The 12,433-nt window shown below is 44.2% G+C and overlaps 1 protein-coding gene across 3 annotated transcripts in view; it reads left to right on the plus strand.

The window, feature by feature from the left end:
• The first annotated feature begins 44 nt into the window (after positions 1 to 44).
• The window catches only part of GRAMD4 (GRAM domain containing 4), a 76,288-nt gene continuing 63,899 nt past the window's right edge, over positions 45 to 12,433 (plus strand). For all 3 annotated transcript variants that reach the window (XM_038153767.1, XM_038153769.1, XM_038153768.1), the window contains exon 1: positions 45 to 313. In XM_038153767.1, coding sequence (XP_038009695.1) covers positions 285 to 313 — 29 coding nt within the window. In that variant the 5' untranslated portion in view covers positions 45 to 284. The remainder of the gene's footprint in view (positions 314 to 12,433) is intronic.

The raw sequence follows: 12,433 nt of genomic DNA on the forward strand, positions 1-12,433 counted from the left end.
CTCTGCGGGCTCCCGCCGCGGGGCCGCCGGGGGCGGGGCGGGCGCGCAGCGCGGCCCCGGCGAGCGGCTCGGGCGCTGCGGCGGCGGCGGCTGCGCGGGGCGCTCGGCACGGCCGCGGCGGCGGACGGGCACCTGCTGCCGCCTCGCCCGCAGCAGCGCCGCGCTTTGTCCGGGCTGAGCGGGCGCGCCCGGCCCCGGCGGCGCCCGGCCCCGCTCAGCACCGCGGCCGGCGGCTCTCGGGGCGTCGCCTGGCTCCGGCGGCCTGGGCACGGCGGGGAGCGTGAATGAGAGTTTGCTCCGATTTCCGAGCAGGGTGAGTGCCTCGCTGGCCGTCTCAGAGGCATAATAACAATAATAATAATAATAATAATAATAATAATAATAATAATAATTTTTTTTTTTTTCGGTGTCCGTACCTTTACCTACTAGCCCGGTGCCACCTCCCTGGGGCAGGGTTGCGTGCGGGGCGCGGTGTCTCTCGCCACCCCCGGACGGGGACCCTTGGGAGGGGATTGCTGTCCTTTGGTCCCTCCGTTGCCTTTTGTTCGGCTCTCCCGGGGCTGGGGGGAAGGGGCGGACAGGGAGGTTGCGGGGGAGCCAACGGAGGTCTCGGCCGGTGGCCCGGCTGTGCGGGCGGTTGCGGCACACGGGACGCTGTCCCCGAGCGCGCAGGGGGTGTCCGGCTGCTCCCTCCCCGCTTCCCGGGCGGAGCAGCGGCCCTCTTCTCCTCCCCGCGCCCCTCCGGCACGGAGGAGCCGCCCTGGGCTGCGGGGACAGGCGGTGGCATCGCCGCCACCAGCCAGAAGGCACCGGCTGTAGTAAACACAGCGCACGGGGCGGCGGTGAACCCGGTAAAGGTCACATCCTTGTGCGCGCACTCTGCCCGACCTGTCTGGGCTCCCCCGCTGTTGTCTTGGGGCCGGTGCGGTGGCTGCCGGTGGCTGTGGCGGGCAGAGCCGCGCTCCCGGCCCTTGGCTGGGCTCGGCGGTGTTCCCCGGCTGCGTGCGGGGATCTCCCTTGGCGAGGGAGCAGCAGCGAGAGCTGCGTCACACCCTCCTTTACCTCCTCCCGCCCCCGGCCGGGGTGGCAGCTGGGTGGCATCCGATTTAGCAATAAGAGCTGGGAATGCAGGTTCTGCTGTGAGGTTTGATTCCTGAGCCGTAGCTGTGCCTCGCCGAGTTCAGGGCTAGGCACACGTTCATGTTAAACAGCAGCCGGCAATGTGCTGATTCCTCGGAGCATGCAGTGTCTGGATGCATCTTGGTGTGGAGCAGTGAGGCACGAGAGTGATGGAGCAGTAGAAGCAGAGGAATGCTGCTGGAGAGCTTACTCGCAAGGAGACAGAGAGGATGGCATGGTAAATGGCTGTTTTGCAATTCAGGCTGTCAGCCTGGACACCTGCACACAGGTCAATAGGTATGCGTAGATTTTGTGGCCTTCTGTGTGCTCCTGCGGGTCATTGCTGGGCTTGCGTGCACAGATGGGGCCAATGGGAAATGACAGCTTTTTGTCATGTTTTTGTGTCTTGCCTTGTTGCTGCAGCTCAGGAATTTTAGATTAGTAGATGGGGTAGTCTTAAGCTTGTGTGATTATGGAATGAATGATGGACAAGTTCTTGGTATCGCATTTCCAGTGGTGGTTGAGATGCGGGTGGGGAGAGGAAATATTTAATAAAGTAGGGCTCTCAGGTCCCTGTGCTTTGCATTATCTGGCAGTATCTTGCCTTTGCTTTTAACATGTGATAAATAATGTCATTCCACAGATGAAGAAGTGTGAGCTTAACTACTTTTTTTAATGCCATGTTTAGTTATCAACTACCACATCTAGTTGTTCAGAAAGGAAGGGCTTTTTTTAGTCCCAGTCTGTGTTCTTCAGAAGCTGACGGTTAAGCTGCTAGCTCTGAAACTGATAAAATACAAAATTGGTGTTGTTATGACACTGAATTGTGCAAAATTCCATGAAAGCCTGAGTTATGTTTCACTGTTTTTCATATGGTTGCCACAAGAATGTTTGGCTCATCCCTCTGCCCTAATAAAGGTGGTTTTGGGCCGAGATGCCAGGCTGAACTGAAGTGAGCCATGTCGTGCATCCTGCTCTGCAGGTAAGCTCTCAGAGCTGGTTTCAGACGGTGGTAGGTGAGACTAACCTGAGTTCAAGTATCAGACTGATAGGTTTGGTTTTGTTTTTTTTTCTCATTTAAATGTGGCACTGTTGCGATGTGATCTGCTCAGCATGTCCTTGGTCAGGGGGTGGCTCTCAAGCAGCCTGGGGTTGGCTGCTGCTGTTTGGATGTGTGTGTGCCACTCCTTGGCATGGTACGGCTTCTGCTCTGGGTGAAGGCATCACCCAGGCTTTGACCTCCTGCCTGATGCCTTGCCAGCATCGCTGTGTCCTGGTGATGTGACATCAGTACCTGTGGGGGAGCGAGGAATTAGAGGGCAGCAGCTGGGAAAAGTCTGTCCTGGCTCTGCTCTGTCATGGGACTCAGTTTCAAAGAGACTGGTAGAAGGGAGATCCTAAATGAGGAGGCGAAATCAGGGGGCTGACTGGCAGTCCTGCTGTCTTTCCAGCTGGAAACTAATTCCCAGTGATTTACAGCAGAAACTGTTCCCTGCCCTACCCCTTCTCTTCCCATGAGTGATATTGAAAGGTAATAGGAATAGAAGTTCATTATAAGAATGAATGGCTGGAGCAGTATTATGTGCCAAAGAGATTCAGTGTTGTTTGAGACCTGGGGGCAAAAACCCCAGCTGGAAGACTTTATTTTGGCAAGGGAACCCTTTCAGTGTCTGAGAAGTGATTAGTGCTGCTGTTAAAGGTTGGGTATAGGTACTGGGTGTGAAACATTGTGGATACATATGAAGTACATACATGTGGTACTACATATTTGTGGTATGTCTTCAGCATCATTTTGGTACTTGAGTATTCAATCCTTGATGCAGAGACTTCAGAACTAGGGAGAGGCTTTAGCTGTTTAACTCCCAAAGTGATGACAGGTCTGTTGGAAGAATAACAAAGATCCCATTTCTCCTTATTTTGTCTGCTGAAAATTCACATTTTATTTTTTGACTGTATCACCCCCAAAAGTATAGGGACTCTTGAACACCAGTCTATATTTTGTAAAGCATATGATCCCATTAACAATTTTATAGTGAATAATTTTTTATTTAAGGAGTAATAGATCACATTTCCTGATGTTTTGTTTTTTATAGGTCTGGGTAATAAATACTGTTACGAAGGATTGAGTCAAGGGCAACATATTTTTGGGTTACATATTTTTTCACTGATTTTTTTGGGTTAAAGTTATGTAGCTATTCAATGGTTTGTCGTGGTCTCTTCCTCCCTTCCTTGCCCCCAGTATTTATCAGGTTTAGTAGGGATGCTCTCTAACTTCAAAGTCTTGAAAGCCCTGGCTATAAGTAAAATACTCCAGTATTATGTTCAGGGAATTCTGTCATCTTGAATTGGAGGCTCTGTTGTCCAAGGCTGTGTCAGGCCCAAATAAAGTATGCAATTTTCTAGCTTTATCCTGTAACACTGCTTCTATTTCTTTCCTACACAGACTTTTGCACCTAAAGAATATCTGCATGGCAGCATCCATGCTAGGAGGAGAGATCACTTTCTCTAATGTGTTATTTTTATGACACAGAGTTTGATCAGAGGGAAAGCTTTCGACAGTAAGTGCTTAATCAGGGTTTTTCAAAACAGATTTTCTCTCTGCCCACTGCCCTTAACCTGGCATGTTAATCCGTATAATAATCTGCACAGAAATACAGACAACAAATGCAGTGCTTCAGTTGTAATGTTGGGTGCTTTGAGGTTTTTATCTGTTCTGGTCTTTGAAGTTTCTGAACATGCGAGTTTCCTCTTTGCACCTTGTGTTCGTTGCCCTTGCTATAGGACACACACTCCCACGCCAGAGAAATTAGGCCTTTTCCTAGAGGTCAGAATTTACTAAAAGAGTGATAGTTTAGTTGTGAACTCCCCTTAAAATTTAATGACTTAGTGCTGCTTTTTGTTATGACATAAGAAGAATGAAGTAAAGAGTCTTTGAAGCTACTTCAGACTTCATAAATATTAACAGGTTCTGCAGTCTTCAGAGAGAGTAGGTTCTGGATGTTTTTCTTCACCTTAATAGTAAGGTTTCATGTCTTGACTAAACTGAAAGAGCAGTTATCAGATGCAGATCAGAACTACTGTATTTGTGGGTGGGAGCACTCTTGCTGTGTTTCCCCTTCTCTCTTGAGCACCCAATCCTTTCTCTGGTGCATGCTCTGGGAGCAGTAGATTTAATTCCATTGCTTACAAGACCAGATTTTCAGAGGTGCTTAAATGATTGAAAGTGCAGATTTTTTGCTTCTGAGGATAATGGAAAGTAAAGATTCACAGCTTGCATTGAAAAAAATCCTTTCTGTTTGCATCCTGGGCCACCATATATGTTTAATATTTGCCTGTGTTAATGAGGAAAAAAAAAAACCTCACAGGAAGTGTTCTCTAAACATGCCTTCAGTATACTCCAAATTTTCTCTAATTTAAAAACTAATTTGCGTTTTAATAAAAACTGAAATTCTGTTTGGTTGCAGCTTCCTGTAAATCCCAGGTTAATGCAGAAAGCTTTCTGTGGTGGTCCATAAAGAACACTTCACCTCTAGATACACTTTAGATGAAGTTTGATATATTCTTTTTAAACTTGCTCTAGGTGTCTCATCAGTAGTTGAAGAGAATTAGTCTTTTTATTTCGCAGCATCATGGAATGACTGAGGTTAGAAGGGACCTCTGGGGATGCCTGATCCAACCCTTGGCTCAAGCTGAGCCAGCTAAAGCAGGTTGCTCAGGGACAAGTCCAGATGGCTTTTGACTATCTCCAAGGATGGAGACTCCACAACCTTCCTGGGCAGCCTGTGCAAATTCTCACTCACCCCCACAGTAAAAAAAGTGTTTCCTGATGTTCAGAGAGAACTTCCTTTGTTTCATTTTGTGCCTGTTAGATGTGCTTCTGTTGTGGCACCACGGAGCAGAGCCCAGCTCTGTCGCCTCCCTTCAGCTTTTTATCTACATTGATGAAATCCTCCCCATGAGCCTTTTCTTCTCCAAGCTGAACAGTCCCAGCTCTCCCAGCCTCCCCTCACAGGAGAGATGCTCCAGTCCCTTTGCTGGACTATCTCCAGTATGTTCATGTATCTCTTGTGCTGGGGCCCTCAGAACTGGGCACAATACTACAGTTGTGGCCTCATGTTCCCCAGTATGCTTTAAAAATAAGAAACTACTGAACTAAATTGTGGTTTTTTTGGTTTTTTTTTTCTTTTTTTTTTTTTGTGGTGCTGTAAATCACTGATGATTTACACTCTGAGTACTTCTGCCTTTCCACAGGAGCTAGTGTTCCTTGTTTAAAACACTTCAGCATTTTCCTGATCCCATCAGTGCAGGCTTTGACAACTCTTTTGACCTGTGATTAAGGGATTTATGACTAGGTTTGCTGGCTGCACATGCCTAATAAGCGTAACCATTGGATGCTGAGTCACATGGGGACATGTGTTTTTGGGGTGTGTTGATGCAGACTCCTGTCTGAAACAGAGCTCATTGCAGCTTATAATGAATGTGTGCTTACATTTGTGAGGGCACATTCCTGCTGTGGGCTGGTTTGGTTCTCCAGCAGCCACCCTCTACTGTGTTGGGGCTGACCTGCCCAGCCCTGGGCACTTCTGCATGGCTGCATTTCCCCAGAGATGAGCCTGGAGGGGAGCAGCTGTCTGTAGACTAAACCCAGGCAAGTTTGGATGCTGTGTGCGTATATGGGTGATTCTGTAGTTGATGTTAAGTACAGAATTTGTAAACAGGGGCTTTATTTTTAGGTCAACAGGGTTTCTATTTTTAGGTGAACAGTTCTAGGTGGAGAATAAAGATGTTGGTGTAATTATGCTAATGCTGGTCATGGACAGGAGGGAGAGAGAAGAACAAGAAAAAGGCATAAAGCACAAAACATCACTTTATGCTTGGGTTTTGCATCAAACTCCTTGAGAGGGGATGCTCATTTCTTTACCATTAAGTGTCCCCTCCTGTTAATGTTAGTATGTGTGGTTGGTTTAATAGGATTTTTTGAAGGTTCTCAAAGAATATAGCAAAGTCATCTGGAAAAAGCACTTGGCAGTTGCTTGGCTTCTCCATGTCCAAATACAATGGTTAATAGGCACCTTTCAAATTTTCTTAGTATCCCCCCAAAAGTAACTTCACAACATGAGAGGTCTGGACTTACCTTAATTGGAAAGAACAAAGCCATACACTTCAAGCTGGCCTGATGCATGCAATTAATGACTGAGTGCAGTTAGTTTCCAGACCTCTTGACAGGACTATCAGCAGTTTGTATTGGTATCTAGCATTACTAATGCTTGGCATTTTACCATGTTGTAAAAGCTACTTGTTCCTTCAATATTCATGTCAGGTATCAGGGTTACTGACTTAGGGAACACATCCAATTCACTGGTTTGGAAACTGACCGATTTTCAGAGATCAAAAATTAGTACCAGGTTTAGGATACACAGGCATCTATAGATGCTCTCAAGGCAGGGTTTAATTCATAAACTAAAATTTATCATTAACTTAAATTTTGAAAACTGACTTCTTAAGTTAGACATGTGTATGAAAAAGCTGACTTCTTAAGAGAATTTTAGCTTTAGAAGTACCTTCAGAAAAATGTCCTCCAGCCTCTCACTATGTATTTTACTATCTGAGGCTCCACATTCCTTCTACATTTGGAAAATGGTTTGCATGTTTTTCTTTCTTTCTCTCTGGATCTCTTCTCTGCATTCCCAGGTGTGCACAATAACTGCTTTAAAATACCTTGCTGCACTTCTCAAGGTCAGAAGTGTGTTGTAATTCCTGGGGAAGTGTCACAGGGCTACAGAGAGGTCTGCAGATTTCTGTCAGCAGTTTTTCAGGAGTGTCACAGCCACAGGGGTTGGGAGACATGAGGTGTCTGGAGAAGGATCTCTTAAAATACAGGCATTTTTTTGACTTCACTTTGAGTAGTCCCTGCTGCTGTGTTAGAAGCCTGACAAGGATATATATTTTTTTCTTGTTGTTTTTTAGAGCCAGGTGATGTCTGTAGCTGTACAGCTTCAGGGACCCGCCTAGTTATGTTAGGACTGATGAAAGTGTCTAAACCCTGTAATTTACTGTAATTTGCTCCAGATCAGGATCCAGGGAGCTATATGGTTATGTGCTTTGGGTAAAGCTGATTGCCACGACACTTCCCTAGTAGTGGGACCACTACCATTGTCAGACTTTGTTCCAGGGATAACCCAGAAAATGGGTGAGTTTATGCTTTCTGCGTTGTCTGGAGAGAATGGGATGTCCAATTTGAGCCTTAGAGATCTTAGCAGTAGAGCCCAGTCTGAAAAGACCTATAACTCCATTCTGGGAGTGGAGGGAACAATAGCCTGGGCTCTTGAGTGTTTTGTGAAATGCACAAGTATTGCAAAGAGATACCAGGTTGGAACAGGAAAAAACAATAGCATTTTAAGCACCCAAAGATGAAATGCTGTGTACCTTCAACGTGATATTCCTTGCAGTTACATGGCCCCGGATGAACACAACCTTTACCTGGTTGAAATCAAGTGCAAGATGATCTGTAGTCCATAATCCTATCTCTGAACTAATTTATGTGTTAGAGGCTTTCTTCATCTTCTCTCTTGCTCACCTTTTCCCTTGTGAGACAGGGAGTAGTGCCAAAGGAGTTGCCTTCATGCACCTTGCTGTCTTTGGCTGAGATGTTTGATTCCCAGCAGCTGCCCTCCTGTTTGTGTGGAGCAAAGATAGCTGTGAAGTGTGGAGCTTGGGAGCAGCAAAACATCCAAAGCATCCTCGTGGGACTTACACTAGGGTATCTTTGGACTGATGGGATCATCAGATAATAGTAAAAACCATCTCTGAAGGCTACTAAGTCTTGCATTGCCCTGATTATGTCATTGGAAGGAGTAGGAAAAAGGACAATCTGTCTGAATATATTCTTTATGGAGTCTGACTTTTCAAAGTATTAAACCACTTGCAGGTTTATTACAATTAGATTAAGTTTATAATTCTTTGGACTTCTGCAGTGCTTTTATCCAGTATCTCACACTCCTTTGAAAGCCAATCTACAAAGTAACCCAGAGGATACCTCCAAGTGTCTGAGATCACTTTTTGTACAAAAATGTGGTGTGACTTGGTTTTGTGTAAAGCCCTGCATGGTCTCAGCAGCTCTGTGGGATCACCTGTGGTCGTGCAGTGGGGAATGCCCTTCCCAACAAGCTGTGAGCAGTGTGGTTGATCCTTTAAGAGAACTGCCAGCTGCTACAACGTGCTGGGCTTGCAAGATTTTCCTCAGGTGTAAAAGCTTCCTGGAAACTTGTAGTAAATGAAACTAATGTCAAGAGTTTTCAAAACACTGCAGAAATGAGAACTCTGTTCTCTCCCAGATTATCTGGAATAATAAGCAAGCCCTTTTCTATTTGGAAGAAATGTTCTAAAAACAAAAGCTTTTGATACTTAAGAAGGGTCTTGACCTATTTTGAGAAGCTTTGTCTTCCTTCCCTGACTGATGATTGTACATGCATTCAACAACTCTTTTTACTTTCAGTCATGAGAATAACCAGCCAAGGGGAATAGTTCCAACTTCCCCAGAAAACTATATTAGGCAATATTTTTACAGCAAATACACATTTTGTAAAGCTACTTCTGCTTCTTTCCTGTTCCTTCCAGTAGCAATTCTTCCCCAGTTTGAGGGCTCTGCCAACAAAGATTCCCTCTAATTCTGGATCACTTATCCCTGTTGAAAATAAATGAAGCACAAATACCATTTCTTGGAATATTTTACAGGAGGAGTGTGGAACTTACTTTGTTAGCAGTTTGAATTTGCTTGGTGAAGCTCTCTGGCCCTTGCAGTCCTCTGTTAAAGGAGAGCAGGGACAGTATATGCTTTTTGAGTAGGAAACAATGGCTGACATTTTCAGCCTGCTTTTCCTGGTGCAGTGCAAGCCTGGCTGTGTCCAGTGTCCACTTTGAGTTTCACTTGGATGGTTACAGCTAACCTGGTTTGAGATACTGCAGGGATCTATTCAAAACTCATTTTGTGTTTTGTTAATACTTTGAAATTGCATAAATATTTTTTCTTTTAGCAATAAGCTCTAAGTATTAAGCTGTTGTCTGTGACTCATTAGTCTGTTGTTGGTGACAGTTAAATCATGGAAAATCCTTCCATGCAGCTTGTATTCCTTATTGTCTGAAGCAAACTACAGCTGTTTGTTTTACCCTGAAGGAGGCTTTCTTCTCATATGGCTAAAAGTTCATAATAACATCTGAGAGCTAATATAAAAGTACAGCAGACCTCATTCATTGAACAAAATATTTCGTGTGCATATTTAACTGTTGAACTTTTGTGTTAGATGAGTTTTGAAAACGCTACATTGACTGACACAAAACCCAGTGTCTGTTTCCTTGTTTTTTTTTTACTTCTTCTTCTCATTTCAAAAGCTCCAGCAGAACTAAGTGTTGGTAGTTACACAGAGTGATGTCTTCTAGAACTTTTTAAATCAGTAGTTTAGTTGGTATGGCTTAATACTGCATTCTTGTAAAAGTCAGAAGAAAGGTCAAGAAGACCCATATACTTACTGGAAACACTATGAAGGGGTTTGACCTTGAAAATGACTGAACCACCACAGATTGCTCATAATCTGAAATGAGACATGGGAAACTGTTTAGGAAACAGATGCATGGAAACATATGATGGTCCTGAACCACAGAGGAAGCACCACCACGAGCTCTTGAGGTAGGTTAGCTACAAGCCTGCAGGTTTTCTTTCATATGAGTTGATAATTGGAATAGCTTATTTTTATTTTTAAATAAGGAATTGCTAGTAGATTGAACTTTCACTTTAAAAGTTGTTTTGGAAAATGTAGTCATAACTAGCAATGTGGTTATAGTCCAGTGTGCACCCTTGTGTAAGAATGCCAGTATGAAGTGGTCTGACCTCTTCTGTATATTTGTTAACTATATACCAAATCCAATGACTTTTTTTTCTGTACATATGTTAGCTTTTGGTCAAAGTTCATAGTGCTGGTTGTATACAAATCAGACCCAGCTTTCTGATCCCAGTGTCAGTTGTGATTCTTGGGCACTCAGAAACCTTCTCACTTACTAGGAAATGGTCTCCTGATTTGGAAAAACTTGCCTTTGTGTCTCTGGGTTGTGTGCCTCCCTCTTCTGAAGGAAGGGTTTTATTTAGGAGAGGTTTTTATTTTGCTTGTTTCAATACATCTTTGGAAAAGCCTGATGCCCCTGGTATGCTGTGGGGCATCAAAGTTGAGTGCAGCAATTAAAAGCTAGAACAGCCCCCGATTAAAACTGCTGTTTAGTTTCTGAAGCTTTTGTACTATCCAGCAAATACAATGGCTTGGCAGGGGTATCCATAGGAGATGAACTATCCCTTCATTGTGTATTTACAGCTTTCCTTTTCACCTTAAAGACAGCCAGTCCCTGTTACTCATCAACTCTTCTTCCAAGACTAAGGTGTTGTTTAGAGCAGACTCCCATTTCCAGCCATCCAAGTCCCTGCTCAAGTTTAGTCTGTGTGCCTAGGTCCTGCAGCTGGATGGAGGCTCCAGGTGTCTACAACAAAGAAATCTAAAGATATCATCTTTCTTTTCCTTTTTCTTTCCCTTCACCAAATTTGATGTTTTGTAATTTGCTTTTGGGTATATTTTGCTTTGGAGATCCCCAGTATATTCAGGAATAATATGGTGTAGCTTTTACTTTTTTATTTTTTATTTTTTTTAAACTTTTATGCCAATCATGTAAGCAAATCATAGGCTGGTGGGAGTTCAGTACTAGCCAGTGGTTCCATCATATTCTGCAGTCTTGAGTATACTTCTGACATTAATGCAAAAAGTCTCAGAATTCTGAGTTTCCATGACTTTGAGAGACTGAATCTGTTACAACATTTGCGTAGTATAAACAAAAGGCTTGATATCCCTATAATGGAATTTGAGCCTGACTTGTAGTTCAACTTTTGGGGTCCTTCTTGAAAAGTGAAATCTATGGTTAAGGTTTTAAAATTCCAAGATTTAAATATGTGACTATTATTTAACAAATTGGGAATAAGTTAAAGCTGTAAGAAATCCCAGTTAAGAAACTGACAGAAGTGCCAAAAATGTCGCTCTCTGCCTTTATTTGTATCTATCCCCACATTCTTTAGAGAATTTTCATGAGGTCTTTGGAGGCCTGTGGGTGGTGTCTGGGCCTCAGCTGGTGACGTGGCCGCTCAGTTTTAAAATGAGGCACCCCTGGCTTCTCTCTGACTTTGGCTTGGAAAAACACACTATTTTGTAGGAGTGGTTGGATGAAGAAAGGTGGGATCCCTCCAGAAATCTCCCCTGTGGACTGAGGAAGCTTTGAAATGGGCACAGCTGAGGTGGCGTTACGGTGGCAGGTGGTGGGTGGCTGCAGGGGCTGTGGCTCCCCACGCCTTGCGTCCCCACTGCAGACACGGCTGCTGGGAAAGACACGCGGTGTGTACGAGGCTCTCTGCCTCAGAGCACTTTGACCTTTGGACCTTTATGGCTGCCAGCTGAAGTGTCAGCATGGCATAAATAAGTCAGATCAAGGAGTGTAATTCTGGCCCTCGTCCCAGCCTTAGAGGCAGACGTAAATGCCATCCTCTAGCTGGCTTTTAACTTGTTTGGTCTGATTGAAATGATGACTGATATAATCTTATTTCTTTTCCCTTGGTTTCTTCACTTTGTTACTAAACTCTCTCCTGCTATCTTTGTGTTAATTTATATCTATTTTGAGTCTGAAGGCTCAACATGTGCCAGGTTGCTATTTGCTGTCATTGGCTTTGGATTATTTTAGCAGCCTGACAGGCTTTGCGTTGTAGCTGTGACATTTTGAGACAAGAAAGTACTGGGTTTTTTTTTAATAATAAAGCATGCAGAAAGTATGGTAATTTTGAGTGCTTTTATAGACTTGGTTAATAAACCTAAAAGCTGATCTATGAAGTGTAGACACCGTTGGATTCATGTGTTACCCCATGTTTGGGATCAAACAGACCAATCTGGCAGAGATTTTTTTTTTTCCTTTTCCATGTGTTCAGTACATGTCATGTTGAAACCTGGTGGAAAACTTGCTAGTACTGCTGTTTCAAGAGAGGAGCTGGTTCTCTTGGGAGAAATGCCACTTGGCCTATGTGTGTACTTTGGTGGTGATGCTAACAGCAGGCTCTCCTTTTGCAGAGAGCTGGAGCTGGTTTGTTGACATGCCCTGCTTTATTTAAAGACTTGCTCTAAGATAATCTTGTTCCAGTTGTTTCAAGCAGCTTCAGGAACATAGTTGTTAACTCCTGTGCATAACTTTTTGTCATCTGCAGTTATGAGACAATAGAATATAAGAGGCACCATTAAAA

The sequence above is a fragment of the Motacilla alba genome, chromosome 1A, assembly GCF_015832195.1.
Source record: "Motacilla alba alba isolate MOTALB_02 chromosome 1A, Motacilla_alba_V1.0_pri, whole genome shotgun sequence".
In the NCBI taxonomy this organism is placed as follows: Eukaryota; Metazoa; Chordata; class Aves; order Passeriformes; family Motacillidae; genus Motacilla; species Motacilla alba.